Below are 27858 nucleotides of genomic sequence, written 5' to 3' on the forward strand. Positions count from 1 at the left end.
AGATGGCGCTGCCCTTCCTAGAGAGGATGGAGGGTTCAGGTGGTGCCAGGTGCTTGGCCTAAGTTACCTTTCCTGCTTGGCACCTGGAAGCCCAGGCTGGGGCAGCACTTGGCGCCTGCCCAGAGTACGAGGTGGCCCAGGGCCTTGGGGAGAGGCGGGGCTGGCTGCAGGCCGACTGCAGCATCTGGGAGGCAGCAACATGACTGCTGGCAGTTTGATTTGGGCCCTGCGTATTTCAAAAGGAACCACCATTTAGTTTTGGGGGATTTTTGCCAGCTTTCAAGACAAGCTCCTCTCACGGAGGCCTCTGCTTCCCGAAGTTTAAAGTCATCTGCTGGTCATTTTTGGGTCCCCTTCTGGTCCCTGAGGGTGTGTGATCGACTTCATTTAGTGTAGAGACAGTAGCCCGGGCTGTGAAACCAAATGCAAATCCCAGTTTCTCTATTTGTCGCCTCATCACCCTCCACCTCCATTTTCTCATTAGTGCAAATGGGGCAGGGGCCTCTGTCCCTTCTCAGTTTGAGTCCTCAGTGAGGTGACACGTGTACTGCGCCTGCATGTGGTGGGCATTGTGGGCTTATGTGCCGTGTACTGTGCCGCAGGGGCTGCTGCCCTGTGTGGAGTCAGTTCTGAGGCCCTTTGCTTCGTCGAGCCCCACGCTGCCCCAGAGCCCTGGTCCGAGTGTGCCAGTCATCTGACGCGTGCATGCCTGTTCTTGTCCACAGGTGGTGCGCGTGGGCAGGGCGCGGGGACATGGGGCCCGACATGGAGCTGCCCAGCCACTCGAAGCAGCTCCTGCTGCAGCTGAACCAGCAGAGGACCAAGGGCTTCCTGTGTGACGTCATCATCATGGTGGAGAACTCCATCTTCCGGGCCCACAAGAACGTCCTGGCCGCCAGCAGCATCTACTTCAAGTCCCTGGTCCTGCATGACAACCTCATCAACCTGGACACAGACATGGTCAGCTCCACGGTGTTCCAGCAGATCTTGGACTTCATCTACACAGGCAAGCTGCTGCCCAGCGACCAGCCAGCCGAGCCCAACTTCAGCACCCTCCTCACTGCCGCCAGCTACCTCCAGCTGCCCGAGTTGGCAGCCCTCTGCCGCCGCAAACTCAAGCGAGCCGGGAAGCCCTTTGGCTCTGGGAGGGCGGGGTCCGCTGGCATGGGGCGGCCCCCCCGCAGCCAGCGGCTGTCCACGGCCTCTGTCATCCAAGCTCGGTATCAGGGGCTCGTGGATGGGCGCAAGGGGGCCCATGCCCCCCAGGAGCTCCCCCAGACCAAAGGCTCAGACGATGAACTCTTTCTTGGTGGCCCTAACCAGGATAGCGGGCAAGGTCTGGGCCGGGCCGTCTGCCCAGCTGGCGGGGAGGCGGGCCTGGGGGGCTGCAGCAGCAGCACCAATGGGAGCAGCGGGGGCTGCGATCAGGAGCTGGGCTTGGACCTGTCCAAGAAAAGCCCACCCTTGCCCCCTGCCACCCCAGGTCCTCACCTCACTCCCGACGACCCAGCCCAGTTGAGCGACAGCCAACATGGCTCGCCACCTGCGGCCTCTGCCCCTCCCGTTGCCAACAGTGCCTCTTATTCTGAGCTGGGGGGCACCCCCGATGAGCCCATGGATCTGGAGGGGGCCGAGGACAACCACCTGAGCTTGCTGGAGGCGCCTGGCGGGCAGCCTCGGAAGAGCCTCCGGCACTCCACTCGGAAGAAGGAGTGGGGCAAGAAGGAGCCTGTGGCTGGCTCCCCCTTTGAGCGGAGAGAAGCGGGGCCCAAGGGTCCCTGCCCGGGAGAGGAGGGCGAGGGGGTCGGGGACAGGGTTCCCAATGGCATCCTGGCTGGTGGGGCTGGCCCTAGTGGGCCCTATGGGGAGCCCCCCTACCCCTGCAAGGAGGAGGAGGAGAACGGCAAGGATGCAAGTGAAGACAGCGCGCAGAGCGGGAGCGAGGGGGGCAGCGGCCACGCCAGCGCCCACTACATGTACCGGCAGGAGGGCTACGAGACAGTGTCCTACGGGGACAACTTGTACGTGTGCATCCCCTGCGCCAAGGGCTTCCCCAGCTCCGAGCAGCTCAATGCGCATGTGGAGACTCACACGGAGGAAGAGCTGTTCATCAAGGAAGAGGGGGCCTACGAGACAGGCAGTGGGGGCGCCGAGGAGGAGGCCGAGGACCTGTCGGCACCCAGTGCGGCCTACACGGCTGAGCCCCGGCCCTTCAAGTGTTCGGTCTGCGAGAAGACCTACAAGGACCCAGCCACGCTGCGGCAGCACGAGAAGACGCACTGGCTGACACGGCCCTTCCCCTGCAACATCTGTGGCAAGATGTTCACGCAGCGTGGCACCATGACGCGTCACATGCGGAGCCACCTGGGCCTGAAGCCCTTCGCCTGCGATGAGTGTGGCATGCGCTTCACCCGTCAGTACCGCCTCACGGAGCACATGCGTGTGCACTCGGGCGAGAAGCCTTATGAGTGCCAGCTGTGCGGGGGCAAGTTCACCCAGCAGCGCAACCTCATCAGCCACCTGCGCATGCACACTTCCCCCTCCTAGAAGCCAAAGACCCGCGGGCGCCCTCTGCCACCTTGCTCCCCGGGAACCCATGGAAGGAGAAGCAAGGTGATGCAGCAGCCAGGGCGAGACCCTGGGTCCAGTGGAGGCTCCGGGTGGCCCCTCTGGCCCCCACTGCCCACACCCAGAGCTTTAATGGACAGTCTGTACCAAGCAGAGCCGAGAGGAGGGAAGCCAGGGGTCCCAGCCCGTCTACCTCCCCATCCCACCCAGGCCCTCAGCTCCCCGCGGGGGCCACCGCAGGGCCTGTGGGCTGGGTCATGTGGGTCTCGCTGGGACCTGGTCCCTTTGTTGCAGGCGGCTTGGAGAAAGAGGGCAGTGGGATGCTGGCCACGGCCAGGGTGGTGTCAGGAGCAGGCCTCACCCTGCTAGCCGTGTCTGTGTGTGTACACGTGTGCTTGTGTCTGTGCGGGCGCGTGCGGCCCTGGTTCTGCAGGGAACAGGTGCTGGGGGTGCAGATCCCTCCCTCCTTGAGCCAGGGTGGCACTGCACACTGGCGCTGGGACAGTCAGGGTGACCCCACCGCCTACCTCTCTACAACTAAAGAGCCCTCTGGGCCTGTGTTGCTGTTATTCCTACTGATCTGTTCCTCTGTTTTTCTTTTTGATTTTTGTTTTTTAAACCAAAACAAACAATAGCTTATTTTCTTCCCGCCCCCTCCGGGGCTGAGCCTGGGTCTGAAGACTGAATGTAACAGGGGCCGCTGGCCCTCCTGCGCGTCCCCCGGCTCTGGCGCTGCAGGGGTGTCGGCGCGCCACCTCTCCAGGCCCCAGAAGCCCTTCTTGCCCAAAGGCTTCCCTGGTCCCTGAGCCCTGCCTCGGCTGCCTCAGGAGAGAGTGCTTTTCCTGTAGTTTCCAAGGAATATTCTTTGTTTAGAGGTACTTGTTTTTTATTAAGAGAAAAACCAGTGTAACGTTTATGTGACTGTTTGAACTGGAAGGTCTGGGGTTCCGGGGGGTGGGGGGAGGCTGGACTCAATGCCGGGGCCGTCGGTACTCTTGTTTTCATTTGTGTGCGTGTGTGTGTGTGTGTGTGTGTGTCTATGTGTGGTGTGTGCCGTACGCATGGGCAGATGTTTCGCTTTCCTTCCTTCCTCACTGAACAAGGTGGAGACTTCTGACCTTTTGCTACCTCTTGAATTCATGGCAACGATATGTTGGTGACTGGCAGTGGAAGCCCTTGACACTCTTGTTTTCCTCCGCTTAGCACCCAGGAAGTCATGTGCAGGAGCCAGCAGGGCGCCGAGTGGCCCAGTGCCTGCAGCTCTGGGCCTTGGGCCCACATCCACCCCGAGGGGGGACCCTGGCACCCCGGGCACACGAACCTCTGTGGTATAGGTGAGGGGTGTGAGGCCCCAGTCTGGAGCCAGGCACTGGGTGCTGACAGGGGAACCATGAGGAGGGTGGCAGGTCTTTGCAGCTCCCGGCCAGGGTGAGGCGGAAGTGAGCCCTCATCCTGCCACTCCTGCCCTCCATTCCTGCAACAGTTTGAGCTTGAGAGAGCTGACCACAGGGCCCCCCGGGGAACAGGGATGGCATTTCCCTGAGCAGTCCTGGCCCCTGGCCACCGTCTAGGGGCCCACCTCTCGCCCCTCATCTTGGGCTTAGCCAGCCTCAGATACTTCCATGGGCCCTGAAGTGGGTTCTCAAGGCCAGACCAAGGTTGCTGATCTCAGTCCCACTGTCTTCAGCCAGCTGAAGCTGTGGGGCTGGGCTGGCAGCCTTTATCGTCATCTTGCTTCACCATTTTTTTTTTTGTTTTCTCTCTCTTCATTCTATTTTAAGTTTAGACCAAAAAAATACAGAGTCATCCCCTACCCCCACCCCTCTAGAGACGCTCCAGCTAAAAACAGAGCCTGAGTTCAGGGACCCAAGTGGTGAGCGGCGTGTTTTGGGGGTGAGGGAGCTTGGGCAGATGAGGCTCCTGGCTGAGCCCTCCCTGTGGCGATCCCAGCCTGAGACGGCCCCTCTTCCTTCCTGGTGGGAAACAGAGGACTGGACCCTGGGTCTCAGGTTCCAGCAAGTCAGGCTAGGGACCTGGGGGGAGGAGACCCGTGGACTCCACCCATACTCAGTGAGGGGGCTCCTGCTGTCCTGAAGCCACCCCACCCCATCAGCACTTAAGCCACACGACACAAAGTCTGTACCGCACGGGAAATGTGCAGGCGCCTGGCCGTGTGCGTGGCCTCCCGGGCTGTGGGCAGCCGCATCTGTGAGGTGACTCGTGAAAGTAGGTGATTCCTTTGCAGAACTTCAGGGACTGGGAGCAGAGGCCCCTCACTCAACGACGTTTGTGCGACATAGTATTGTACCCACTTTAGTATTGTATCGAGCCTTTTCTGTATTTTAATGAGAAAGCAGAACACTAGTTTCCTATTTAAGACTTTAAGGGTTTGTGGGGCGGGGCGGGATTAACAACATTTGGCTTTGTTTTCTTTTTCCTTTGATTTCCACGTCAGGTGTGTGCGAGTGTGTGTGTGTGTGGAGATGTTAAGAGCCTCACAAGGAAACTGGGTTATTGGAGGCCAAGGCGGCTTACAGTTCTCTGCGTTCGTCACTTAATTCCTGAATGTTTCGGAGAAACAGGAATCAGAAAATAGCAGATATCATGTAGGAAAGAGAGGTTAAACAAAGAAAAAAAAAATAATAAGCTCATACCCAAATTCACAAAGCCTATTTTTTAAACCAAAGCACATTTTGAATGAGTATGGAACCTCCATGGGCTCAGAAAAAAGATACTAATATATTTATCTCATTGTTTACATAAGCTTTTACAGTTTCAGACCTCAGCAGCTGTAAGGCCAGTCCAGGGAACCCTCCCCTGCTGCTGGAAGCCCTTCTGAGTTGGCCCTGGAGTGGCTCACGGGCAGAGAAGGGTAGCCCTGGGGCTGGGGAAGGGATTGGAAGCCTCCCTGGAGTCACCTGAGCCCTCGTCCCCATTCCCAGGGCCCCTCCAAGCCCAGCTGGCACCAAAGAGCTTGGGCCCGTGCTGACCAGCCCCCAAGGCCCTCTGGCCGGACCACGCTGGTCCTGACCAGCTAGCCTACGCGGGGATGGCCGTCAGTTCTGGCCACAGGACCCGAGTCTGGGCTTGGGTCCCCCTGCTGCTCTGCCCGTGACCCTTGGGGATGGGTTGATGTGAGGGTCCCACTCAAGCCAAAAAGCCGGGACCTTTGCACAGCTCAGTCGACTCTGGTGGGTCCCCATTCCTGGGGACCCCCTAACCCCACCCCAGGCAGCGGAAGGGGCTGACTGGGTCTGGTCCTTACCAACATAGACGGTGCAAACACTCTTAACAGTGTTGTTTTTGTATCAATATGTTTGTGCAGTGATGAATGTATTTATTTCTCAGACTTGGGGTGAGTGAGCGGGTGGCAGGCCGGGCTCCGCCACTGCACGCTCCCGCCGGACCGAGCCCCAGCAAGGGCTCCTCCAGGATTGCAAAAAAAAGGAAGAGAAAAGATGAACCTTTAAGCAAATAAGAATCTCAGAGACTCGCAGCATAGCCATACACCTCAGCCTGTGAAATGAACAATCTGGACCCTCACCGACTTTCCCCACCTCAGGCAGCCGTGTGTGTTTCCTGTTCATCACCACTCGGGGGCACCGGGCCGCCGACCCACTCCCCTAATCCGTCAGTATTCACTGGACCTCAGGCCCTGTGCAGGAGTGCGATCCGGGCTGGGCCGCTGGGCAGGCTGACCCCTTGCCCTCCTGCGGCCATCCTGAGTTGGGGTGAGTCCTGGGCAGCCGGAGGGCAGGGCTCAGGGAGCAGAAGGCTGCATCCGTCCACCCCCCAGGCGTGGGGGAAAAAAGCCAAAGGTGCCAGGCCTTAGAGCAGACAAGGGCTCTCAGCCCTGGCATGCCCCCTAAAGGGACCAAGGTCCTCCTATTTCCCAGAACCCCGTTGGGGCAGATGTTACTGAACCTGTGAATCAGATGCCAGGAGTGAGGGGCTGGGGAGGGACCTAACCGGAGCCTCAGTCTGACATTCCACGCCGGGGTGGGGGTGGGCATTAGCGGTGGGAACTGAGGCTGCCCAGGACCCCCTTCCTAGGATGCCCCGGCTTCAGTCACCCCACTTTAACTCTCTACCAGGACCCCCTCCCCCTACCTCACCTTGCTATTTATTGCTGTAATTTATTGACCTCAAAAATGCTGCATAACAGACCTCACTGGGGCAGGGAGGATCCCCAGGGCTCCCACCCTCCACTTGGCGGGCCCCGTGGGGCCAGGTGCTGAAGGGAGCCTCTCTACCCCACCCATCACTAGCTTCCCTCTGCCCTCCCCCACCCCGGGGGGGCCCAGGTTGGGCACTGGCTCATTTCTCGCAAATACCTCGAAGGGGAGGGGGGAGGGATGGGGTTATAGCTGTTTTGTTTAATTGGAACTGGAAGAGGGATCATGTTTTGTTTTATGCCCTTCCCAGAAGGGGGGAGGGACACCGGGATCGCACTCCTGTACTGGCCACCGCCGCTGTCACTCGTCACATTGAGTTCATGTCCCTTGAGAGTTTGTATAAATTCAGGTCAGAACTGCAGCTACACAGCTGCCCAGTGTCATAGAAAAGCAATTCACCAACGACTGATCTCTCCATTCAGAAGTGTGCAGTCTTAATGTACAGCGATGAGAAACTGTTATTTTATGATCTTTTCATTAAAAGCTTGATTGAAAACTCTGGTGTGGGACCTCCATATTCTGCTTTGGCTGTTCTCTCTAGCAAAGTGACATGGCTTCTAAGTCGTAGAAGGGTGGGGTCTGGGATGGGCATCTGCCTGCCACTGTTCAGTGGTGCTTGGTGGGTCCTGGGGGTATGCACTGTGCCAGGGAACTAGCACTTTGGTGTCAGCATCTTCTTGGGCAGTGTTGGCCTGAGTTAGCTGAGGCTGTCCGGGAAGCAGCGATGAGTGCACAGTTAAAGCAGCATGGACCTGGTGACTGGGGAGAGGAGGATGGCTGCCCAGTGCCCAGGACCCCTTATTGGAGCAGCAGAGTTGGGACTGAGGAAGGGCTGGGGCAAGGTGAGGGCTGCTCCCTTCTGCCCACTGCTGCTTCCTGGTGCTTGGCCTGAGGGGAGGGGAGGGGAGGGAGGAAGGAAAAGGGGTAATGTTAATCCCCAGGGACCACCCGGAATGGAGATCCTAGTGTGAAGACCTAGGAGGAGGAGCAGGGGTGGAGGGTGATTGCCACCTTAGACCTCTGGCATGGACTGCAGGCATCCGTGGTGGCTCCTGGCAGCCAGAGATGAACCCAGTGACCCCAGACTCCAGAAGAGCTTCAGCGCAGCTACTCTTAAGTCTTGGTGAGTTCTGTTCAGTTGCTTTAAAATGATTTTTCGGCTTTATCAAAGTAATTCCTGAATAGAATTTAAGTAATTAAATGGTTCTCAAAAAGGCTTAAAACAAAAACTAGTTTGTCACTCCATACTATACAGCCAATCACTTTGAATTATTTTAGCACTTTCTTCTGCATTTATCTCTATGTGTCTAAATAGTATTCTTAGACTGCTGTCTTACTCTGTTTTGGAGTCTGGACTTATTATCAATAAGGATTTTAGTTCTTTATACTCTCTTCTCCCTAATTTATATCCACCAAATAGTTGTCAAATGTGTAGTTTGATCTAGAGGTTGGCAAACTTTCTATTAAGTAGATTGTAAAAATATATTTATATTAGATATATAAAATATATATATTTACATATATATTTACATATATATATATTTACTCCAGCTTTTGTCTAGGCTGGAGTGCAGTGGATCATAGCTTACTGTAACCTCAAACTCCTAGGCTCAAGTGATCCTCCTACTGCAGCCTCCCATGTAGCTGGGACTGCAGGTGTGAGCCACCATATCCAGCTAATTTTTTTTTTGTTTTTGTAGAGATAGGGTCTTGCCATCTTGTCAGGCTAGTGTTGAACTGGCTTTAAGCGATCCTCTTAACTTGGCCTCCCAACATGCTGGGATTACAGGCGTGAGCCACTGCATCTGGCTGCCAGATAGTAAATATTTCAGGCTCTGCAGGTCACACCATCTCTGTTTTGACTACTCAGCCTTCTGTCGTAGTGCAAAAGTAGCCATCAGTGGGGCCAGGTGCAATGGCTCACGCCTGTAATCCCAGCACTTTGGGAGGCCAAGGTGGGCGGATCACCAGAGGTCAGGAGTTCCAGACCAGCCTGGCCAACATGGTGAAACCCCTTTTCTACTAAAAATACAAAAAAAAAAAAACACAAAAACTAGCCGGGTGTGGTGGTGGGTGTCTGTAATCCCAGCTACTCGGGAGGCTGAGACAGGGGAATCTCTTAAATCCAGGAGGCAAAGATTGCAGTGACCTGAGATCGTGCCATTATACTCTAGCCTGGACGACAAGAGTGAAACTCTGTCTCAGAAACAAAACAAGACAAATTAGCTGGGCATGGTTGTGGGTGCCTGTAATTCCAGATAGGCAGGAGAATTGCTTGAACCCAGGAGGCGGAGGTTGCAGTGAGCCGAGATCACACCATTGCATTCCAGCCTGGGTGACCAGCAAAACTCTTAAAAAAAAAAAAAGAAAGTAGCCACCAGTGATATGTAAGCAGACAGGCATGGATATATTCCAGTAAAACTTCATTTATGGCCAGGCACAGTGGCTCATGTCTGCAGTCCCGGCACTTTGGGAGGCTGAGGCGGGTGGATCACCAGAGGTCAGGAGTTCGAGACCAGCCTGGGTAAGATGGTTAAACCCTGTCTCTACAAAAAAAAAAAAAATACAAAAAATTAGCTGGGCTGCCGGGTGTGGTGGCTCACAGCCTGTAATCCCAGCACTTTGGGAGGCTTAGGCAGCTGGATCACAAGGTCAGGAGATCGAGGCCATCCTGGCCAACATGGTGAAACCCCATCTCTACTAAAATACAAAAAATTAGCTGGGGGTGGTGGCATGCCCCTGTAGTCCCAGCTCCTCAGGAGGCTGAGGCAGGGGAATCGCTTGAACCTGGGACGCAGAGGTTGCAGTGAGCCGAGATTGCGCCACTGCACTCCAGCCTGGGCAACAGAGCGAGCCTCCATCTCAAAAAAAAAAAAACTTGCTTCTTGGCCAAGCGTGATGGCTCACGCCTGTAATCACAGCACTTTGGGAGGCCTGAGGTGGGCTGATCACCTGAGGTCAGGAGTTCAAGACCAGCCTGGCCAACATGGCGAAACCCTGTCTGTATTAAAAGTACAAAAAGTAGCCAGGCATTGTGGCGGACACCTGTAATCCCAGCTACTCGGGAGGCTGAGGCAGGAGAATCACTTGAACCCAGGAGGCGGAGGTTGCAGTGAGCCAAGATCGCGCCACTGCACTCCAGCCTGGGCAACAGGGTGAGACTCCGTCTCAAAACAAAAACCAGCTTTTCAGCCAGGTGAGGTAAATGCATCTATAGTCCCAGCTACTCAGGAGGCAGAGGCAGAAAGCTCCCTTGAGCCCCAGGAGTTTGAGGCTGCAGTGAGCCATGACTGCATTACTGCACTCCAGCCCGGGCAACAGAGTAAGACTCTATCTTTTTATCTTTTTTTTTTTTTTTTTTTTGGAGACAGAGTCTCGCTCTGTCACCCAGGCTGGAGTGCAGTGGCACGATCTCTGCTTACTGCAAGCTCTGCCCCCAGGTTCATGCCATTCTCCTGCTTCAGCCTCCCGAGTAGCTGGGATTACAGGCGCCCGCCACCATGCCCGGCTAATTTTTTTGTATTTTTAGTAGAGACGGGGTTTCACCGTGTTAGCCAGGATGGTCTCGATCTCCTGACCTCGTGATCCGCCCGCCTCAGCCTCCCGAAGTGTTGGGATTACAGGCGTGAGCCACTGCGCCCGGCCAAGACGCTATCTTTAAAGGAAAAAAAAAAATAAGTCTTTTTCCAAAAGCTATTTGAGGTGGATTGCAGTAAAAGTCTTCTATGGAGTGGAGAATGTTTGACACAGTAAAAGAACAGGAGTAGGAGAAAGCTGCCATGCTTCCCAGGGGGCTAAAATGTGTGGCTGAGCATCCTATTTGGCTCTGTATGCCCAAGGTGTCCCTCCGCCCTGTTCCCAGAAAGAGGAGGGACGGGAAAAAGCAAAGGTGGGGAAGTGGGAATTGGAGGTGGTTTTCATCTTAGTACAAAAGGAAGTGTCCCTATGCTAAATATTCCAAGAAATGTTTCCCACAGGACTTACTTTTTTTTCTTTTTTTCCGAGACTGAATATCACTCTGTTGCCCAGGCTGGAGTGCAGTGGCACAATCTCGGCTCACTGCAACCTCCGCCTCCCAGGTTCAAGCAATTCTCCTGCCTCAGCCTCCCGAGTACCTGGGACTACAGGTGCGTGCCACCATGCCCAGCTAATTTTTGTATTTTTAGTGGAGACGGGGTTTCACCATGTTGGCCAGGCTGGTCTCGAACTCCTGACTTCAGGATTTGCTGACCTCGGCTTCCGAAAGTGCTGAGATTACAGGCGTGAGCCACTGTGCCCAGCCTCCAATAGGACTTTGTAAAGGACATTCACTGAGTTGCACAGCAAATGTAGAAGGAAGCTTGTGAAAGGCTTTTTCTCGAAATGACCTGGGTAAAATCAGACTGTGTCATTAAAGATTCCTGGTGTTGTGCTGTAAAATGTTACTGTTGCCAGTGGCAGGATGCTGCCCCTGCCTCCACCGTACTATGAGGTAGTGTGCAGCATCCATACTGACCACCTTTCCACAGTCGCATAAGAGTGTGTGGACACGTGTAAGCCCTAAGCTTGGGTGGCTGGGACTTGGTCTTGCAGCCCCCTGGCCTGGGCCGCATTCATCTGTCCACCCACGCAGCACAGGCCGGACTTAACTCTTTCCACTGCTCCAGGCTGGGGCGGAAAGAGCCAACGGGGAGGTGGCAGGAAGCCCCCCACAGACCACGAAGCTGCACGAACCCCATGCTGAAGGAAGAAGTCATCAAGGGGGCGGCAAGGGGACCAGGGTTGGGAAAGGCAGGCAGGACTGCAGGCTCCCTAGGAGGCCAGAGCTGGCCAGGGGTGCAGCAGCCGAGGCCTCTCCCTGCAGTGCCAGGCTGCATCCTTTCCCACGCAAAGGTTCGCCTCTGTGCTGTGGAGACCAGACGGGAGGCTGGAGGGCCTTGGTGGCCGTGTAAGAGGCTGGGCCACCAGCAGGGCCCAGGTGTCTTTCTCAGTGCGCCTGGCACTACCGAGAACCGTGCCATGGGCAGATGGCTGAGGAGAGCTCAACTGTCCCTGTGCCCGGACACTTTCTGAGCCAGGTGGCCTCCCCTAATGCCGCTGACCAGTGGATTTAAGAAAATGTCAGCTCCCATGGCCAGGTGCGGTGGCTTATATCTGTAATCCCAGCACTTTGGGAGGCCGAGTTGGGCAGATCACTTGAGGTCAGGAGTTCAAGACCAGCCTGGCCAACACGGCGAAACCCCATCTCTACTTAAAGTACAAAAAATTAGCCAGGCATGGTGTCAGGCACCTGTAATCCCAGCTACTTGGGAGAGGCTGAGGCAGGAGAATTGCTTGAACCCAGGTGGCAGAAGTTGCAGTGAGCTGAGATTGCGCTACTGCACTCCACCCTGGGCGACATGGCGAGACTCCATGTCAAAAAAAAAACAAAAAAACTCAGTCCCCAGCGATTTTGGGATTTGGAATTTTTGCCTATTCATGTTCAGCTCCTCTTTCTGGCCAAGGTAACAATGAGTTGCCTCCTGCAGGGTCCCTGCTGTGAAATCAGGCCACCACTCAGGCCATCCTGTGCTTCTTGATCAGCAGGCCGCACCTCCAGGTCAGCTGAAAGGAGCCCAGAGCATTTGAATCCCAGCCCCCACTGGCAGTGGCCTTTGCCTTGGAGAGATGCCATGTCTCTGAGGTGGAGATGGGCTGGCTCTCCATTCAGGTGTCAGAGCATTTGAGTGTGTGTGGTTTTCCAAGCCCTGGGTTTGTCAGTGGGGGGAATGGTGCACAAGATGTGGTCCATGAGCTCTTGGATCCTAGAACGCTTGGGGAAGACAGGCCAGCCTCGGAGGCTCAGTCTGTGGTCCCAGCTACCTGGGGAGGCTGAAGTGGGAGGATTGCTTGAGCCTGGGAGGTGGAGGCTGCAGTGAGCTAGGATTGTGCTACTGCACTCCAACCTGGATGACAGAGTGAGACCCTATCTCAAAAATAAATAAATAAATAAAAGCATCCTTGGTAGTGCTGAGTGCTGTGGGGACACAGTTGCAATTGGGGATGAGTGGCCTGGGAAGGCGTCCCAAGAAATGGCATTAGGGTGAGGCCATAGGAAGTGAGGGAGGGGCTAGGCAGAGGAATGAGCAGGCACAGAGGCCTGTAGCAGCAGACTGCACAGCAGCAGGAGCGGTCCTGGCCGCGCCAGGCCTAGGAGCCATGTTGGGGTTTGGACGTGTGCTCTCTGAAGGTCTGAGAGGCCCTACCGGCTGCTGGAGGAAGACAAGGTGGGGGCAGGCAGGCTCCTTAGCAGCTCTCGGAATTGGTGCAGTCCAGAGTCATGGTGTCGAAGGTGGTAAGCAGGGGTCAGAACTTGGAGGTTCACATTTTATTTAAAGCTGTTTAGTGAGCACTTGTGAGTCACTGACACTTTGTAAACATCAGCTCGTTTACTCTGTGTGGCAATCAGGCTGAGGTGGACAGCATCTCCTGAGGAAGTAAGGAGCAGATAGGCCAGCAGTTTGCAATGGAAGAGCCCGAGGGCTTGGGGACAGGCCGGAGGAAGGGTGTGAGGCCGGAGGGGAGGTAAGGAGAGCGTCAGGGTTTCTACGCCTACATGGAAGAGTGGAAGAAGAGCAGGACTCACCCAGGGAGCCATGGGGGTGCCACGTTGAAGAGGAATGGCTGCGAGGCTAGAGGGGACAGTGTCCAGGAGCGCAAGGGTCACTTGGCTGAGTGTGGCAAGTGGGCAAGTCAGGGACAGCTGACCCCCAATAATGCTAAAACAAAAATCAATAAGTGCGTAAATAAAACACAGTTCATTTTGGCTGTAGTGGGAGAATGGCTGGGGTCCGTGAGGCTGGCGGGGCCCAAAGGCTGGAGGACTTTGACTGCCCTAGGCAACGATTTTGGATTTTATTATTATTTTTTTTACTATTTCTTTTCTTTCTTTTTTCTTTTTTTTTCTGAGACGGAGTCTTGCTCTGTCTCCCAGGCTGGAGTGCAGTGGTGTGATCTCGGCTCACTGCAAGCTCCACTCCCCAGGTTGACGCCATTCTCCTGCCTCAGCCTCCCGAGTAGCTGGGACTACAGGCGCCCGCCACCACGCCCAGCTAATTTTTTCTGTATTTTTAGTAGAGACGGGGTTTCACCGTGTTAGCCAGGATGGTCTTGATCTCCCGACCTCGTGATCTACCTGCCTCAGCCTCCCAAAGTGCTGGGATTACAGACGTGACAGCCACCGCACCTGGTGTTTTTTTTTTTTGGTTTTTTTTTTTTTTTTTGAGACGGAGTCTCCCTCCATCACCCAGGCTGGAGTGCAGTGGCACGATCCTGGCTCACTACAACCTCCGCCTCCCGGGTTCAAGCAATTCTCCTGCCTCAGCCTCCCAAGTAGCTGGGACTTATAGGAGCCCACCACCATTCCTGGCTCATTTTTGTATTTTTAGTAGAGACGGGGTTTCACTGTGTTGGCCAGGCTGGTCTTGAACTCCTGACCTCGGGATCCACCCACCTCGGCCTCCCAAAGTGCTTGAATTACAGGAGTGAGCCACCGTATCCAGCCCTTATTTCTTTTTAAGACACTGTCATGATTCATTGCCCAGGCTGGAGTGCAGTGGTATGATCACGGCTCATTTCAGTCTCACACTCCTGGGCTCAAGCAATCTTCCTGCCTCAACCTCTTGAGTAGCTGGGACTATAGGAATGCCCCACCACACCTGGCTAATTAAAATTTTTTTTTGGTAGAGGTCTCACTATATTGCCTAGGCTGGTCTTGAACTCTTGGGTTCAAGCAATCCTCCCACCTCAGACTCCCAAAGTGTTGGGATTACAGTTATGTGCAACCATGCCCAACCAGATTTTATTTTTATTTTTATTTTTGAGACAGGGTCTCTATCACCCAGGCTAGAGTACAGTGGTATGATCACGGCTCACTGCAGCCTTGACTTCCTGGGCTGAGTAATCCTCCCACTTTAGCCTCCCTAGTAGCTGGGACTACAGGCACACACCACCATGCCCAGCTTTTTTTTTTATTTTTTATTTTTTGTAGAGATGAAGTTTCCCCATGTTGCTCAGGCTGGTCTGAAACTCCTGGGCTCAAGCGATCTGCCTGCCTCAACCTTCCAAAGTGTGGGGATTTCAGGGGTGAGTCACCACACCTGGCCCAGATTTTATTATTTAAGTTAATATTTTGTTAGTGTTGCTTAAATCCACCTGGTCCTTTTCATCAGCTAGTTTCTTACAGCCAGGCACAGTGGTTCACACCTGTAATCCCAGCACTTTGGGAGGCTGAGACAGGTGAATTGCTTGAGCCCTGGAGTCTGAGACCAGCCTAGGCAACACAGTGAAACCATGTCTCTACTAAAGTTTTGGTCTCGATCTACTGAGCCTGTGATCCTCCCGCCTTGGCCTTCCAAAGTGCTGGGATTACAGGCGTGAGCCACCGCGCTGGCCTAAATATATTTTTTAAATTAGCTGGGTGTGATTGAGGCTGGGCACTGTGGCTCACGCCTGTAATCCTAGCACTTTGGGAGGCAGGTGGATTGCCTGAGCTCAGGAGTTCAAGACCAGCCTGGGCAACATGGTGAAACCTCGTCTCTACTAAAAATAAAAAAAAAATAAAATAAATAAAAAATTGGCCAGGTGCAGTGGCTCACGCCTGTAATCCCAGCACTTTGGGAGGCCAAGGCGGGTGGATTACCTGAGGTCAGGAGTTCAGGACCAGCCTGGCCAACATGGTGAAACCCTATCTCTACTAAAAAATACAAAAATTAGCTGGGTGGTGGCGGGTGCCTGTAATACTGGGTGCTCGGGAGGCTGAGACAGGAGAATTGCTTGAACCCAGGAGGTAGAGGTTGCAGTGAGCCGAGATCACACCATTGCACTCCAGCCTGGGCAACAAGAGCAAAACTCCGTCTCAAAAAAATTAGCTGGGCATGGTGGCATGTGCCTGTAATCCCAGCTGCTTTGGGGGCTGAGGCACGAGAATTGCTTGAACCGGAAGGTGGAGGTTGCAGTGAGCCAAGATCGTGCCACTGCACTCCAGCCTGGGCAACAGAGTAAGATTATCCAAAAAGAAAAAAAAAATGAGCTGGGTGTGGCTACACCTGTAGTCCCAGCTATATGGGAGGCTGAAGTAGGAGGATTGCTTGAGTCCAGGTGGTGGAGGCTGCAGTGAGCTATGATTGTGTGACTGCACTCCAGCCTGGGTGACAGAGCCAGACCCTGTCTCAAAAAGAAAAGGGTCATGATGCCTCCCCAACAGGATATGGTGGGGACGCTCCAAGTCCACGGGAGAAGAGGGTACAAGCCGGAGCCATGGAAGAAACGAACACGTAAGACTCCAGAGGCAAACTGCCCGTCTAGACAGCTCCGGCCTGCAGAGTACACCACTCCCAGGCCAGCGCCATGAGGTCCTGCTGAGCCACCCACCTCACTGTGATCATCCCCAGGTAAACCCTCCGACGTGGGCCCGGTGCCCTCACTGCTGAGGCTGAAGCCACGTGGCCATGACAACCTGAGCACCACAAGCCGCCCTGTGCGTTTGTGGTGTGATCAGGGCCTTCTACCACAAGCCATGTGCCCAGGCTGATCCTCTCTGTAATGTGGAGAGGCGGCTGCGCTGGAAAGGCCTCAATAACAGCAGCTGGGCCCTTGCAGACAGACATCAGGGTGTGACCCTCGGGACTGGCTCCCTGCGGCCACTGCAGCACAGGTGTTCACATCTCACAGTGGAGGCAGTGGAAACCATGTTCGCCTGCAGGCTCTCGGTGAGGCTCCGAGGCTGGCCCCTTGCGTAGCCCCTGGTGACTCCTTGGCTTCTGGAGCGGAACTCCATCCTTCACACGGTGCTCTCCTCGAGGGCCTGTGTGCGTGTCTGTGGCCAAGTTCCCACTTCATAAGGACATCAGTCATATTGGATGGGGTCCCACCCTTCCCCAGTGAGACCCCATCTTTTTTTTTTTTTTTTGAGACGGAGTCTTGCTCTGTCACCCAGGCTGGAGTGCAGTGGCGCAATCTCGGCTCACTGCAAGCTCCGCCTCCTGGGTTCACACCATTTGCCTGCCTCGACCTCACGAGTAGCTGGGACTGCAGGCGCCCGCCACCGCACCCAGCTAATTTTTTGTATTGTTAGTGGAGACGGAGTTTCACCATGTTAGCCAGGATGGTCTTGATCTCCTGACCTCTTGATCCGCCCGCCTCGGCCTCCCAAAGTGCTGGAATTACAGGCATGAGCCACCGTGCCTGGCCAAGACCCCATCTTAATCACACCTGCAGTGACCCTGTTTCCAAGTAAGGCCACATTCTGAGGGATTGAAAATTAGGACTCCAATATGAATTCAGGGGGACCCAATTTAACCTGTAATATGTATATACCAAATGCAATTTTCTCCTTTTTTCTTTGAGACAGTCACTCTGTCACCCAGGCTGGAGTGCAGCTCTTGGCTCACTGCCTCTGCTTCCCGGGCTCCCACAGTCCTCCACCTCAGCCTCCTGAGTAGCTGGGACCACAGGCGCACACCACCACACCCAGCTAATTTTTGTATTTTTGATAGAGATGAGGTTTTGCCATGTTCCCCAGACTGGTCTTGAACTCCTGAGCTCAAGAGATGCACTTGCCTCAGCCTCCCAAAGTGCTGGGATTACAGGTGTGAGCCAGCATGCCCGGCCTCCAAATGAAATTTTCAAAAAGGCCTTTTCATAATAGTAACAGGAAACAAGTGACATAGGCATAGCCTTGATAAATGTGCCAAAAGCCCATTTGGAAATAGCACATTTGTAGGAGGCCTGAGGCAAGACTTGTGGGATTGGACAGGAATGCTCTGTTCCTGGGACCAATACCTGATGATGGAGAGTGTCCATTCTTCCCGTTTAAATTTTATTTTAATATTTTATTTTTGAAGATGGGGTCTTGCTGTGTTTGCCCTGGCTGGTCTGGAACTCCTGGGATCAAGTGGTCCTCCCACCTTGGCCTCCCAAAGTGCTGGGATTACAGGTGTGAACCACCGTGCCCAGCCCATTCTTCCCTTTTAATATATATGCTTCACATACAGGCTTTGTTTTTGCAACTCCTATCAAATCCCAACAATGTATTTGGGAGAATTTGACAAGACAGTTCTAAAGTTTATCTGAAAGAGAAGCAGCAGATCCTAAATGGCTTTCCCCAGGCCCAGCACTGGCAGATAGCACCTTTCTAACCTTCGGGTGTGAATCCAAGGGTGGTGATGGAGCTTCAGGACACATGCACCCTCGTGTCCCTCCTCTGTGTAAATGGAAGGCTTCAGTGCCAGCTCCTTTAGGTTGTAAGGACTGAACACGCTCACAGAAGTCATGTGCACAGTGAGGTGGGGGCTGAAATGCAGCAGCTCCTCTCCCCATGTTCTGTCCCCGCCCCACCTCTCCCCCACCTCAACTTTGACCACTAGGGGACCAATTATAACATGAGATGTGAAGAATAGCTCATGTAAAGCCACCCCACCCCAGTCACCTGGTTGCTGCGTAGTGTCACATTCATAGGAGTACAATTTAGTCACTAGTAATCCTTTGCGAGTAATACGAACGTCCAGTAATTCTTTGCTGCGTAACAGGCCTTGTGCTCAAAAGGTTCTGCAGACCTTGCCTGGGTGCTCTGGCCAAGCTGCAGTCATCCCAGGGCTGGCTGGGGGCTGGGGGCTTGCCGGCATGCCTGCTGGTTGGTGCTGCTGCTAGTCCCAGCTACTTGGGAGGCGGAGGTAGGGTGATGGCTTGGTCCCAGGAGGTTAAGGCTGCAGTGAGTCATGATCATGCTACTGCACTCTGGCCTGGGCAGCCAAGCAAGACTCTGTCTCAGAAAAAAAAATAAGTGGGTGAGAGGGGCTATAAAGGCTCTGAGGTCCACGCTCTGGAGGCCCACAAAGTCTTTTCTGCATCATCTTGTTTGTCAGGGCAAGACCCAAGGGTGAACCTAGATTCCTGAGCTGGGGAAACAGGCTCCACCTACTGGTGGTAACTGTAGACAATCTGTGGTCGTTTTGAGTCCACTATAAGTAACCAAAATACCTTCAGTCTTGCTTGCATTTCTCAACATTAGTGAAAGGGGACCCAGTGTTTGGCTGTAGCAGGCATCCTAAACTCTCCTTCTGACCTGCAGAGTTTTCATCTGCAGAACGTCCCCTCCTGGTGCACAGCATTCATGTCCCTTGTCCTCATCCCTGGTGGGTGCTCTCGCCGCCTCCTTTCTGATCCCATCCTCCTCCTTGTCCTACCAACCCCCTGTACTCACCCTGTGTATTTAGTTTATATAAATGTTAATGCCTGGCCAGCCGTGGTGGCTCACGCCTGTAATCCCAGCACTCTGGGAGGCTGAGGCGGGCGGATCACCTGAGGTTAGGAGTTCAAGACCAGCCTGGCCAACATGGTGAAACCCCGTTTCTACTAAAAATACAAAAAATTAGCTGGGCATGGTGGCAAGCGCCTGTAATCCCAACTACTCGGGAGACTGAGGCAGGAGAATTGCTTGAACCCTGGAGGCAGAGGTTGCGGTGAGCTGAGATCATACCATTGCACTCCAGCTTGGGCAACAAGAGTGAAACTCTGTCTCAAAAAAAATAAATAATAAATGTTAACACCTGTAGTCCCAGTGCTTTGGGAGGTCAAGGCAGGAGGATCACTTGAGCACAGGAGGTCGAGGCTTCAGTGAGCTGGGATGGCGCCACTGCTCCCCAGCCTGGGCAACAGAGTGATACTCAATCTCAAAAAAAAAAAAAAAAAAAAAAAAAAAAAAAAAAGACCAGGTTGGCTGGTTCATGCCTGTAATACCAACTCTTTCAGAGGCCAAAGCAGGTGGATCACCTGAGGTCGGGAGATTGAGACCAGCCTGGCCAACATGGTAAAACCCCGTCTCTGCTAAAATTACAAAATTAGCGGGGTGTGGTGGCGGGCGCTTGTAGTCCCAGGTACTTGGGAGGCTGAGGCAGGAAAATAGCTTGAACCCAGGAGGTGGAGGTTTGCAGTGAGCCAAGATCACGCCATTGCACTCCAGCCTGGGTGACAGAGCGAGACTCCATCTAAAAAAAAAAATTGTTATCATGGAGTAAACCTCATTTTCTATTTCTCACTGTCAACATTATTTTCAGGGCTCGCTGTTGATTTTAGGAGATCCCAGCTGATTTTAAGTGCTCTACGGGACTCCTTTGTTTTCATCTGTCCCATTTCAATTTTTTTTTCACATTTCATTTCTCAGTTCCCCAGGAATGAGTGGAGTGTTTAGGCTTTACTCACGGAGCGTCAACAATCCACTTGGAATGAAAAGAAACCATGGTCAAGTTTAACAAATGGGTGACAGAATGAGAAAAGATCTAGCAATCTTTAGAATTAAATGATTATTAATTAGAATACACAGGTACCAGGTGCGGTGGCACATGCCTGTAATCCCAGCATTTTGGGAGGCCAAGATGGGTGGATCACTTGAGCCCAGGAGTTTGAGACCAGCCTGGTCAACATAGTGAGACTTCATTTCTACAAAAAAATAATCAGCCATGCTGTAGTCCCAGGGGGTGCTGAGGTGGGAGGATTCCTTGAGCCCAGGATTTCAAGACCACAGTGAGCTAAGATCAAGCCACCGAAGTTCAGCCTGGGTGACAGAGCAAGATCCTTTCTCTCTAACAAAAAATTAAAATTAAAAAATATTGGCCAGGTGTGGTGGCTCACGCCTGTAATCCCAGTACTTTGGGAGGCTGAGGCAGGTGGATCATTTGAGGTCAGGAGTTTGAGACCAGCCTGACCAACATAATGAAACCCTATCTCTACTGAAAATACAAGGATTAGCCAGACGTGGTGGTGGGCGTCTGTAGTCCAGCTACTTGAGAGGCTGAGGCAGGAGAATCACTTGAACCACCACGCCCATCCTAATATTTTTTGTTGTTGTTGTTAGTAGAGACAGGGTTTCTCCATGTTGGCCAGGCTGATCTTGAACTCCTGACCTCAAGTGATCCCCCCGCCTCAGCCTCCCAAAGTGCTGGGATTACAGGCGTGAGCCACCGCGCCTGATCTGAAGACATTTTTGATTGGTTGATTGATTGAGTTGGGGTCTCACTGTTGCCCAGGCTGGAGTGTAGTGGCATGGTTATAGCTCACTGCAGCCTTAAACTCCTGAGCCCAAGAGATCCTCCCAGCTCAGCCTTCTGAGTATCTGGGACTACAGGTGCACACCAGCACACCCAACTCATTTTAAATTTTTTCTCTTTTTTTGATATGGGTCTTGCTCTGTCACCCAGGCTGGAGTGCAGTGGCGCAAGCTCCGCTCACTGCAAGCTCCACCTCCCGGGTTCATGCCATTATCCAGCCTCAGCCTCCTGAGTAGCTGGGACTACAGGTACCTGCCATCACACCCGGCTAATTTTTTGTATTTTTAGTAGAGATGGGGTTTCACCGTGTTAGCCAGGATGGCCTCAATCAGGAGATCATCCGCCTTGGCCTTCCAAAGTGCCGGGATTGCAGGCGTGAGCCACCGCGCCCGGCCCGGTAAAGTTTCTTACATGTTCACAAAGAGACAAACTTACAAGAGCAAAGCATTAACAACTTTAAGAGGCCAATGCAGGAGGATCACTTGTAGCTAGAATTTTGAGACCATCCAGGGCAACAAAGTGAGACTCTATCCCTACAAAAAAATAATTTTTTTTTTTTTTTTGAGATGGACTCTCGCTCTGCCACCCAGGCTGGCGTGCAGTGGCGCAATCTCGGCTCACTGCAAGCTCCGCCTCCCAGGTTCACGCCATTCTCCTGCCTCAGCCTCCCAAGTAGCTGGGACTACAGGTGCCCGCCACCACGTCTGGCTAATTTTTTGTGTTTTTAGTAGAGACAGGGTTTCACTGTGTTAGCCAGGATGGTCTCGATCTCCTGACCTCATGATCTGCTCGCCTCTGCCTCCCAAAGTGCTGGGATTACAGGCATGAGCCACCGCGCCCGGCCAATTTAAAAAAAATTTATTATTTTAGAAATGGGGTCTCACTATGTTTCCCAGGCTGGATTTGAACTCTGGACCTCAAGAGATCCTTCTGCTTTAACCTCCTGAGTCGCTAGGACTTCAGGCACGCACCACTGCACTCGGCAACATCTAGTTTTATTTCTCTTACCACGAACCAGTTTTTTCAGCACAAGTTGTCATGTGGTCATGGGGGTGCCTACCTCAAATTCTCCTTGCCCCGTAGTTTAGTCTTGGTTCTATTCCCATGTGCCGTTGGCTGCCTTAGGAACAAGCATATGTCCTAGTTCTTGCCCATTAAAGGTGGGGGCTCCCAGCTCCCTAAAGAGACACAGAAGATATAGCAAATTGACTTGCTCTTTTAGGTCCCTCATGGTTACAAGGTGGCTAGAGCAGTTCCAGCCATCACCTACAAGCCCAGTAGGCAACAAAGACAATGTTGCTCCCATGTCTCCTTTTGCAGAAACGCAAACCTCCCAGAAGCCCACAGCCAACTTTCCCTAGTGTTTCAGAGGCAGAATTCTACAAGGGAAGTAAGACATCCATGGTTGGTTTAGACCAGTCCTGCTTTACACCCGGGGAGAGGATGGGCCTGGCTCCCCAGAAGAACAAATTTAGGGGCTTGTATCAGCAAGAAGGAAGAGAGAGAGACAGCAGTTTTAAGAGGTTGCTAGGCGGCCAGGTGCGGTGGCTCACGCCTATAATGGGAGGCCGAGGCGAGTGGATCACCTGAGGTCAGGAGTTCGAGACCAGCCTGATCAAGGTGAAACCCCGTCTCTACTAAAAATACAAAAGTAGGCTGGGCACGGTGGCTCACGCCTGTAATCCCAGCAATTTGGGAGGCCGAGGCAGGTGGATCACGAAGTCAGGAGATCGAGACCATCCTGGCTAACACGGTGAAACCCCGTCTCTACTAAAAATACCAAAAATAAATAAATAAATACAAAAGTTAGCTGGGCATGGTAGCCGGCGCCTGTAGTCCCAGCTACTTGGGAGGCTGAGACAGGAGAATCACTTGAATCTGGGAGGCGGAGGTTGCAGTGAGTCAGGATTGCGCCACTGCACTCCAGTCTGGGCGACAGAGCAAGACTCCATTTAAAAAAACAATAAGGTTGGTAGGCAACCAACTGTGTGTACAGATTCTTCAAGCTTTCCTACTACTATTTTTTTGAGATGGAGTTTCGCTCTGTCACCCAGGCTGGAGTGCAATGGCGCGATCTTGGCTCACTGCAACCTCCACCTCCCAGGTTCAAGTGATTCTCCTGCCTCAGCCTCCCGGGTAGCTGGGATTACAGGCATGTGCCACCATGCCCAGCTAATTTTGTATTTTTAGTAGAGATGGGGTTTCACCATGTTAGCCAGGATGGTCTTGATCTCCTGACCTCATGATCCGCCCTCCTCGGGCTCCCAAAGTGCTGGGATTACAGGCATGAGCCACCGTGGCCAGCCTCTTACTACTTTTTTTTTTTTTTTTTTTTTTTTTTAAGATGGAGGCTCACACTGTCGCCCAGGCTGGAGTGCAGTGGCACGATCTCGGCTCACTGCAACCTCCGCCTCCTGGTTTTATGCGATTCTCCTGCCTCGGCCTCCTGAGTAGCTGGGATTATAGGCCACCATGCCCAGCTAATTTTTTGTATTTTTAGTAGAGATGGGGTTTCGCCATGTTGGCCAGGCTGGTCTGGAACTTCAGACCTCAGGTGATGCACCCACCTTGGCCTCCCAAAGTGCTGGGATTACAGGTGTGAACCACCGCGCTCGGCCTCTACTAATACTTTTTTTTTTTTTTTTTTTTTTTGAGATGGAGCCTCCCTCTGTCACCAGGCTGGAGTGCAGTGGTGCAATCTCGGCCCACTGCAACCTCTGCCTCCCGGGTTCGATTCCCCTGCCTCAGCCTCCCAAATAGCTGGGACTACAGGCAAGCACAACCATACCCGGCTAACTTTTTTTTTGTATTTTTAGTAGAGACAGGATTTCACCATCTTGGCCAAGCTGGTCTTGAACTCCTGAACTCGTGATCCACCCGCCTCGGCCTCCCAAAGTGCTGGGATTACAGGCGTGAGCCACCGTGCCCGGCCGTCTCCTACTTCTTAAAGGGTGAGAGGCAGGAGGATCGCTTGAGCCCTGAAGTTTGCGGCTGCAGTTAGCTTTGATCGTACCACTGCACTCCAGCCAGGGTGACAGCAGGACCCTGACTCTAAAAAAAAAAAAGCAAAAAGCATACTCTATTAATACTTCCTCCTTACTATAATGTTTACTGTGGTCTTTATCAGACTAGAGAGTGCTTTTATCTCTCCCTTTTGTAAGAGCTTTTAGAATTATCAATAGATGGTCAGGTGAGGTGGCTCAGGCCTGTAATCCCAGCACTTTGGGAGGCCAAGGTGGGTGGATCACGAGGTCAGGAGTTCAAGACCAGCTTGGCCAAGATGGTGAAACCCTGTCTCTACTAAAAATACAAAAAAATTAGCCGGGTGTGGTGGCAAGTGCCTGTAGTCCCAGCTACTCCGGAGGCTGGGGCAGAGAATTGCTTGAACCCGGTAGGCGGAGGTTGCAGTGAGCCAAGATTGTGCCACTGCACTCCAGCCTGGGCAACAGAGTGAGACTCTGTCTCAGAAAAAAAAAAAAGAAAAAAATTATTAATAGATGGTGACCCTCATCTTCATGTTTTCTGCATCTATTGAAGTGCACCATTGAGATCGTGGAGTTCTTCCCTGTTTGTCCATATGGTGAACAACACTGATTTTCTGATGTTGAACAATCCCTGGAATAAACTCTGCTTGGTTTCCATGGATTTGTTTCCCTTTAGATTTTGTTAGTAATTTATTTTGGATTTTTGCATCCAAGTTCATAATTGTAACTGGACAAATAAAGGCAGATTTTAAAAGGACAATTCGGAAGGCTAAGGCGGAAGGATCACTAGAGCCTGGGAGATTGAGGCTGCAGCCAGCCTTGATTGCTCCACTGTACTCCAGCCTGGTGACAGCAGGACCCTGCCTCTAAAATAATAATACATAAAAGCACGAGTTTACCTACAGTCTCACCAAGCAATGAAAGAGCTTATCTTCCTCTTTCCTTTACGGATCTTGCTCATGTATTTTATCTTAGTTACTTTAGCATAAATGCTAAATCAAATTCTTTTTCACTAGACATCATCATAGCTCTAGGCGTATACCACATAATACCCAAGCACATTTTAATCATTAAAATTGTTTCCTTTTTTTGTGGCTACTGTAACCACTTCAGCGAACCATTTAATGCATAGTGGGTTTAAATTATTTTTTCTCCTTCCTGGGATAAATTTCCCAGGAGAGGGATAATTGGGTCAAAAGCTACGAACATATTTATGGGTTCTTTTCCACAAGAGATCGATCAGTTTGCAAGTGCCATCTGCAGTGTGGGGGAACCAATCTTCAACTTGCCTGCATTTGGTATTAGTATTTTATTAACCTTTCATTGATCCAATTATGGCTCTTTGACACAATTTTCATCACTGATGGACTAAGTGTGATCTGGCCTGACCCGCCTCCGGCCGGCGTGAGAAGGGGCATGTGTCGGGCTACGCTCGGGCTTCCCCTGCCGCCCATTGTGATCCAGCCCGCTAGGCGCTCCCTGCCGCCCATTGTGACGCCTGCCAGCCGCAGGCTGGGTCCCCGAGGCAGGCGGCATTTAGGCTCGGTCTCCACAGCCATGGCCGCGACGCAGGAGCTGCTGCTGCAGTTGCAGAAGGATAACCGAGATGGTCGCCAGCGGAAGCAGGAGCTAGAGAAGCTGATGCGCGGGCTTGAGGCCGAAAGCGAGAGTCTCAACCGGCGCCTGCAGGACCTGAGCGAGCGGGAGCGAAGGTGCGCGGGGAACGTCGCTCTACCTGGCGGGCGCGCGAGGGTCGGTCCCGCAGGCAGCGCCGCGAGGTGCTTCGCAGAGTAACAGGCTGATCCGCCCGGGCCCGCATCTCTGCTCTAGGCCCTTGGGAACGGGTGATCCACCCAGCGGACCCAGGTGGCGGACTCGGCCAGGACTTCCCAGTCCTCAATCATGAGCCTGCGGCTGGTCCTTCCTGGCGACTGCGGGATCCTGAGCGACCCAGTCCACCTTGTAGCGCCAATCTCAGTTTCTCTCTGCAGCCTGCTGCGGAGGCAAAGCCAGGCAGCGCAGCCTCTGCAAGAGGAGGCGCGCGAGGCGGCGCGGGAGCGCGCGGAGCGGGTGCGCAGAAGGCTGGAGGAGGCTGAGCACCACAAGGAAGACTTGGTGAGGAAGAGTCCTGGAATGGGGCTGGATCCAGGGTGGGGTGGGGCAGGGAGGGCGGAAGGGGGCGGGATCCGGGGGTGGGGTGAGGTAGGACCGGCGGAGAGGCCGGCACCGCCCCAGGACCCTGTCCGCAGGAGCAGCACAGCAGGCAGCTGCAGGAGCAGTGGGAGGAGCTGTCGAGTCAGGTACGTGCAGGAGACGGGAGGGCCTGTCTCTTGGTTCCCCTCGGAAGTCCTGCCCTTGTCCTTGCCCTTGTTGCTTCCCCGTCCGTGTCTCCCCTGACACCCGTTCCTCCAGAAGGCCGGTAAACCCCGCCCTCACAAGCCCCGCCCCTAGCTCTTCTACTACGGAGGGGAGCCGCAGAGCCAGAAGAGCACGGAGCAGCAACTCGCAGCCCAATTGGTGACGCTGCAGGTGCTTGAGCGGGACCCTGAGGTCTTTAGTAGGGGCGGAGCAGCAGCATGAGCGGGGCCGTGACCCCCCTGGGGGTGTGGCTTAAGGCAGGCCGTGAAGGCGTGGGCGGGGTAGGGATGTGGGCGGAGCATAATCGCCCGGGGGCGGGGCGCGGAGGGGGCGGGGCCATGACCAGCAGGGGCGTTGCTTACGTCTGGTCCTGAGTACGTGGGCGGGGTCATGATCGCCTGGGGGCGGGCACTGAGGGCCGGGGCGGGGCCCGGAGGCGCAGCGGGTTGCTGGCCTGCGGACCTCCTGACATTCTCCGGGTCCTTCTCAAGAATGAACTGGAGCTGGCGGAGACCAAATGCGCCTTGCAGGAGGAGAAGCTGCAGCAGGTGAGAGCAGAACCGGGTTCTATTGGAGGAGGGTAGGCTTTCGAGTGTGGATGGGGAAGGGCCTGTCGCCCCGCCCCCGCCGAGTCTAACCCGGGTGTCCACACCCAGGGCGCGCTGCAGACAGCGGAGGCCTGGGCCATATTCCAGGAGCAGACCGTAGTCCTGCAGGTGCGGCCCCACTCAGACGCCAAGGTGCCTCTCGCCTCTCCTTCCCCAGACCTGGGGCGGTAAGTCTCCCAACCCACCGCCAGGACGCCTCCCCAAGGCCTCAGTCCGCACTCTCACCCGCTCCAGGAGGTGCAGGTGAAGGTGATGGAGGCGGCGGAGGAGCTGGACGCCTGGCAGAGTGGCCGGGAACTGTAAGGGAGTTGGGCCTGCGGGCGCGGCGGGGCACTGTGGGGCCGGGCCGGGCTCCCACCTGCATGCCTGTCCCCGCAGGTGTGACGGGCAGCTTCGCGGAGTGCAGTACAGCACCCAGTCGCTCATGGAGGAGATGGCCAGGGCGGACCGAGTGAGCGCCTGCGCGGGTCCGGGCGGGGTGGGCTGGAGCGGGACACGTCTCCCCATCCCCCCCGCGGTACCGCCTCTCCCTCCTCCTGGAAACCGGGCCGGCGCCGCGGGTGCGGAGGTAGCTGGATGCGGCCCTCTCTCCCCGCAGGAGATGCGGCTGTTCGGCGGCCCTGGCGCGCTGGCCATCAGGTAAGCCAAGCGGTGGGCGCGGCTGCGGTCCCCCAGGTGCCCGCCCGAGCCGCTGCCCACCTGCCCGCCTTTCGCCCAGCAGGCGGTGCGTGCTGGGCGCGCTGCAGGTGCTGCTGACGCTGCCGCTCCTCTTCCTGGGGCTGTCGCTACTCTGGACGGTGCTGTTGGACCCCGGCGCCGTCTCCGCGTGGCTCTGGAGCCTCACCTCGGAGACGACGCTGCGCCGCCTGCGCTACACGCTGTCCCCGCTGCTGGAGCTGCGCGCTAACGGGCTGCTGCCAACTTAAGTGCAGCGCCCCGTGCCTGGCTCCAGGTGGACCGCAGGGCACCTGGCTTTATTTCTGGTGCACTCCTGAGAGTGTAGACCAAGGTCGCCTAATAAACTCCTCAAGGGATGAAGCTCGTGCGTTCGTCGTCTGTCTCCCATGTTATGTAGGAGCTTGACTGGTTTTTCAGCCTCCAA

The 27858-nt window shown here is 54.3% G+C and overlaps 3 protein-coding genes and 1 long non-coding RNA gene across 11 annotated transcripts in view; 3 read left to right on the forward strand and 1 right to left on the reverse strand.

Moving 5' to 3' along the window:
• The window catches only part of HIC2 (HIC ZBTB transcriptional repressor 2), a 36075-nt gene extending 28833 nt beyond the window's left edge, over nucleotides 1-7242 (forward strand). For all 4 annotated transcript variants that reach the window (XM_054543086.2, XM_024240146.3, XM_054543088.2 and 1 more), the window contains one exon: nucleotides 726-7242. In XM_054543086.2, the coding sequence (XP_054399061.1) occupies nucleotides 726-2547 (1822 nt within the window). In that variant the 3' untranslated portion in view covers nucleotides 2548-7242. The remainder of the gene's footprint in view (nucleotides 1-725) is intronic.
• On the reverse strand, nucleotides 5257-25187 carry LOC129052538 (uncharacterized). Of its 2 annotated transcripts, XR_008517594.2 has the most exons (6): nucleotides 25076-25187; nucleotides 21867-21980; nucleotides 19533-19747; nucleotides 18190-18522; nucleotides 7755-7920; nucleotides 5257-7631 (listed from the first exon to the last, which is right to left on the reverse strand). It is a non-coding gene; the product is annotated as an uncharacterized LOC129052538 (long non-coding RNA). The 2 variants fall into 2 exon arrangements; XR_008517595.2 differs by lacking the exon at nucleotides 19533-19747.
• Nucleotides 24140-24885, forward strand: LOC103889686 (transmembrane protein 191A). Its single transcript, XM_024239883.3, is given in 4 exon segments — nucleotides 24140-24451; nucleotides 24453-24648; nucleotides 24650-24826; nucleotides 24829-24885. Coding segments are annotated over 4 exon segments (477 nt in total). The 5' UTR covers nucleotides 24140-24383; the 3' UTR covers nucleotides 24865-24885.
• Nucleotides 24988-27794, forward strand: TMEM191C (transmembrane protein 191C). Of its 4 annotated transcripts, none has more exons than XM_054543089.2 (10): nucleotides 24988-25502; nucleotides 25782-25905; nucleotides 26040-26090; nucleotides 26242-26319; nucleotides 26640-26696; nucleotides 26805-26864; nucleotides 26991-27055; nucleotides 27135-27207; nucleotides 27355-27395; nucleotides 27475-27794. In XM_054543089.2, exons 1-10 carry the CDS (start codon nucleotides 25207-25209, stop codon nucleotides 27680-27682), a joined length of 1053 nt encoding a protein of 350 aa, XP_054399064.1. In that variant the 5' UTR covers nucleotides 24988-25206; the 3' UTR covers nucleotides 27683-27794. The 4 variants fall into 4 exon arrangements, with proteins under 4 accessions (XP_054399064.1, XP_054399065.1, XP_054399066.1 ...); XM_054543090.2 differs by having other exon boundaries at nucleotides 27478-27794; XM_054543091.2 differs by lacking the exon at nucleotides 26991-27055 and having other exon boundaries at nucleotides 26805-26923.
• The last annotated feature ends 64 nt before the right edge of the window (nucleotides 27795-27858 follow it).

This window comes from Pongo abelii, chromosome 23, assembly GCF_028885655.2.
Source record: "Pongo abelii isolate AG06213 chromosome 23, NHGRI_mPonAbe1-v2.0_pri, whole genome shotgun sequence".
In the NCBI taxonomy this organism is placed as follows: Eukaryota; Metazoa; Chordata; class Mammalia; order Primates; family Hominidae; genus Pongo; species Pongo abelii.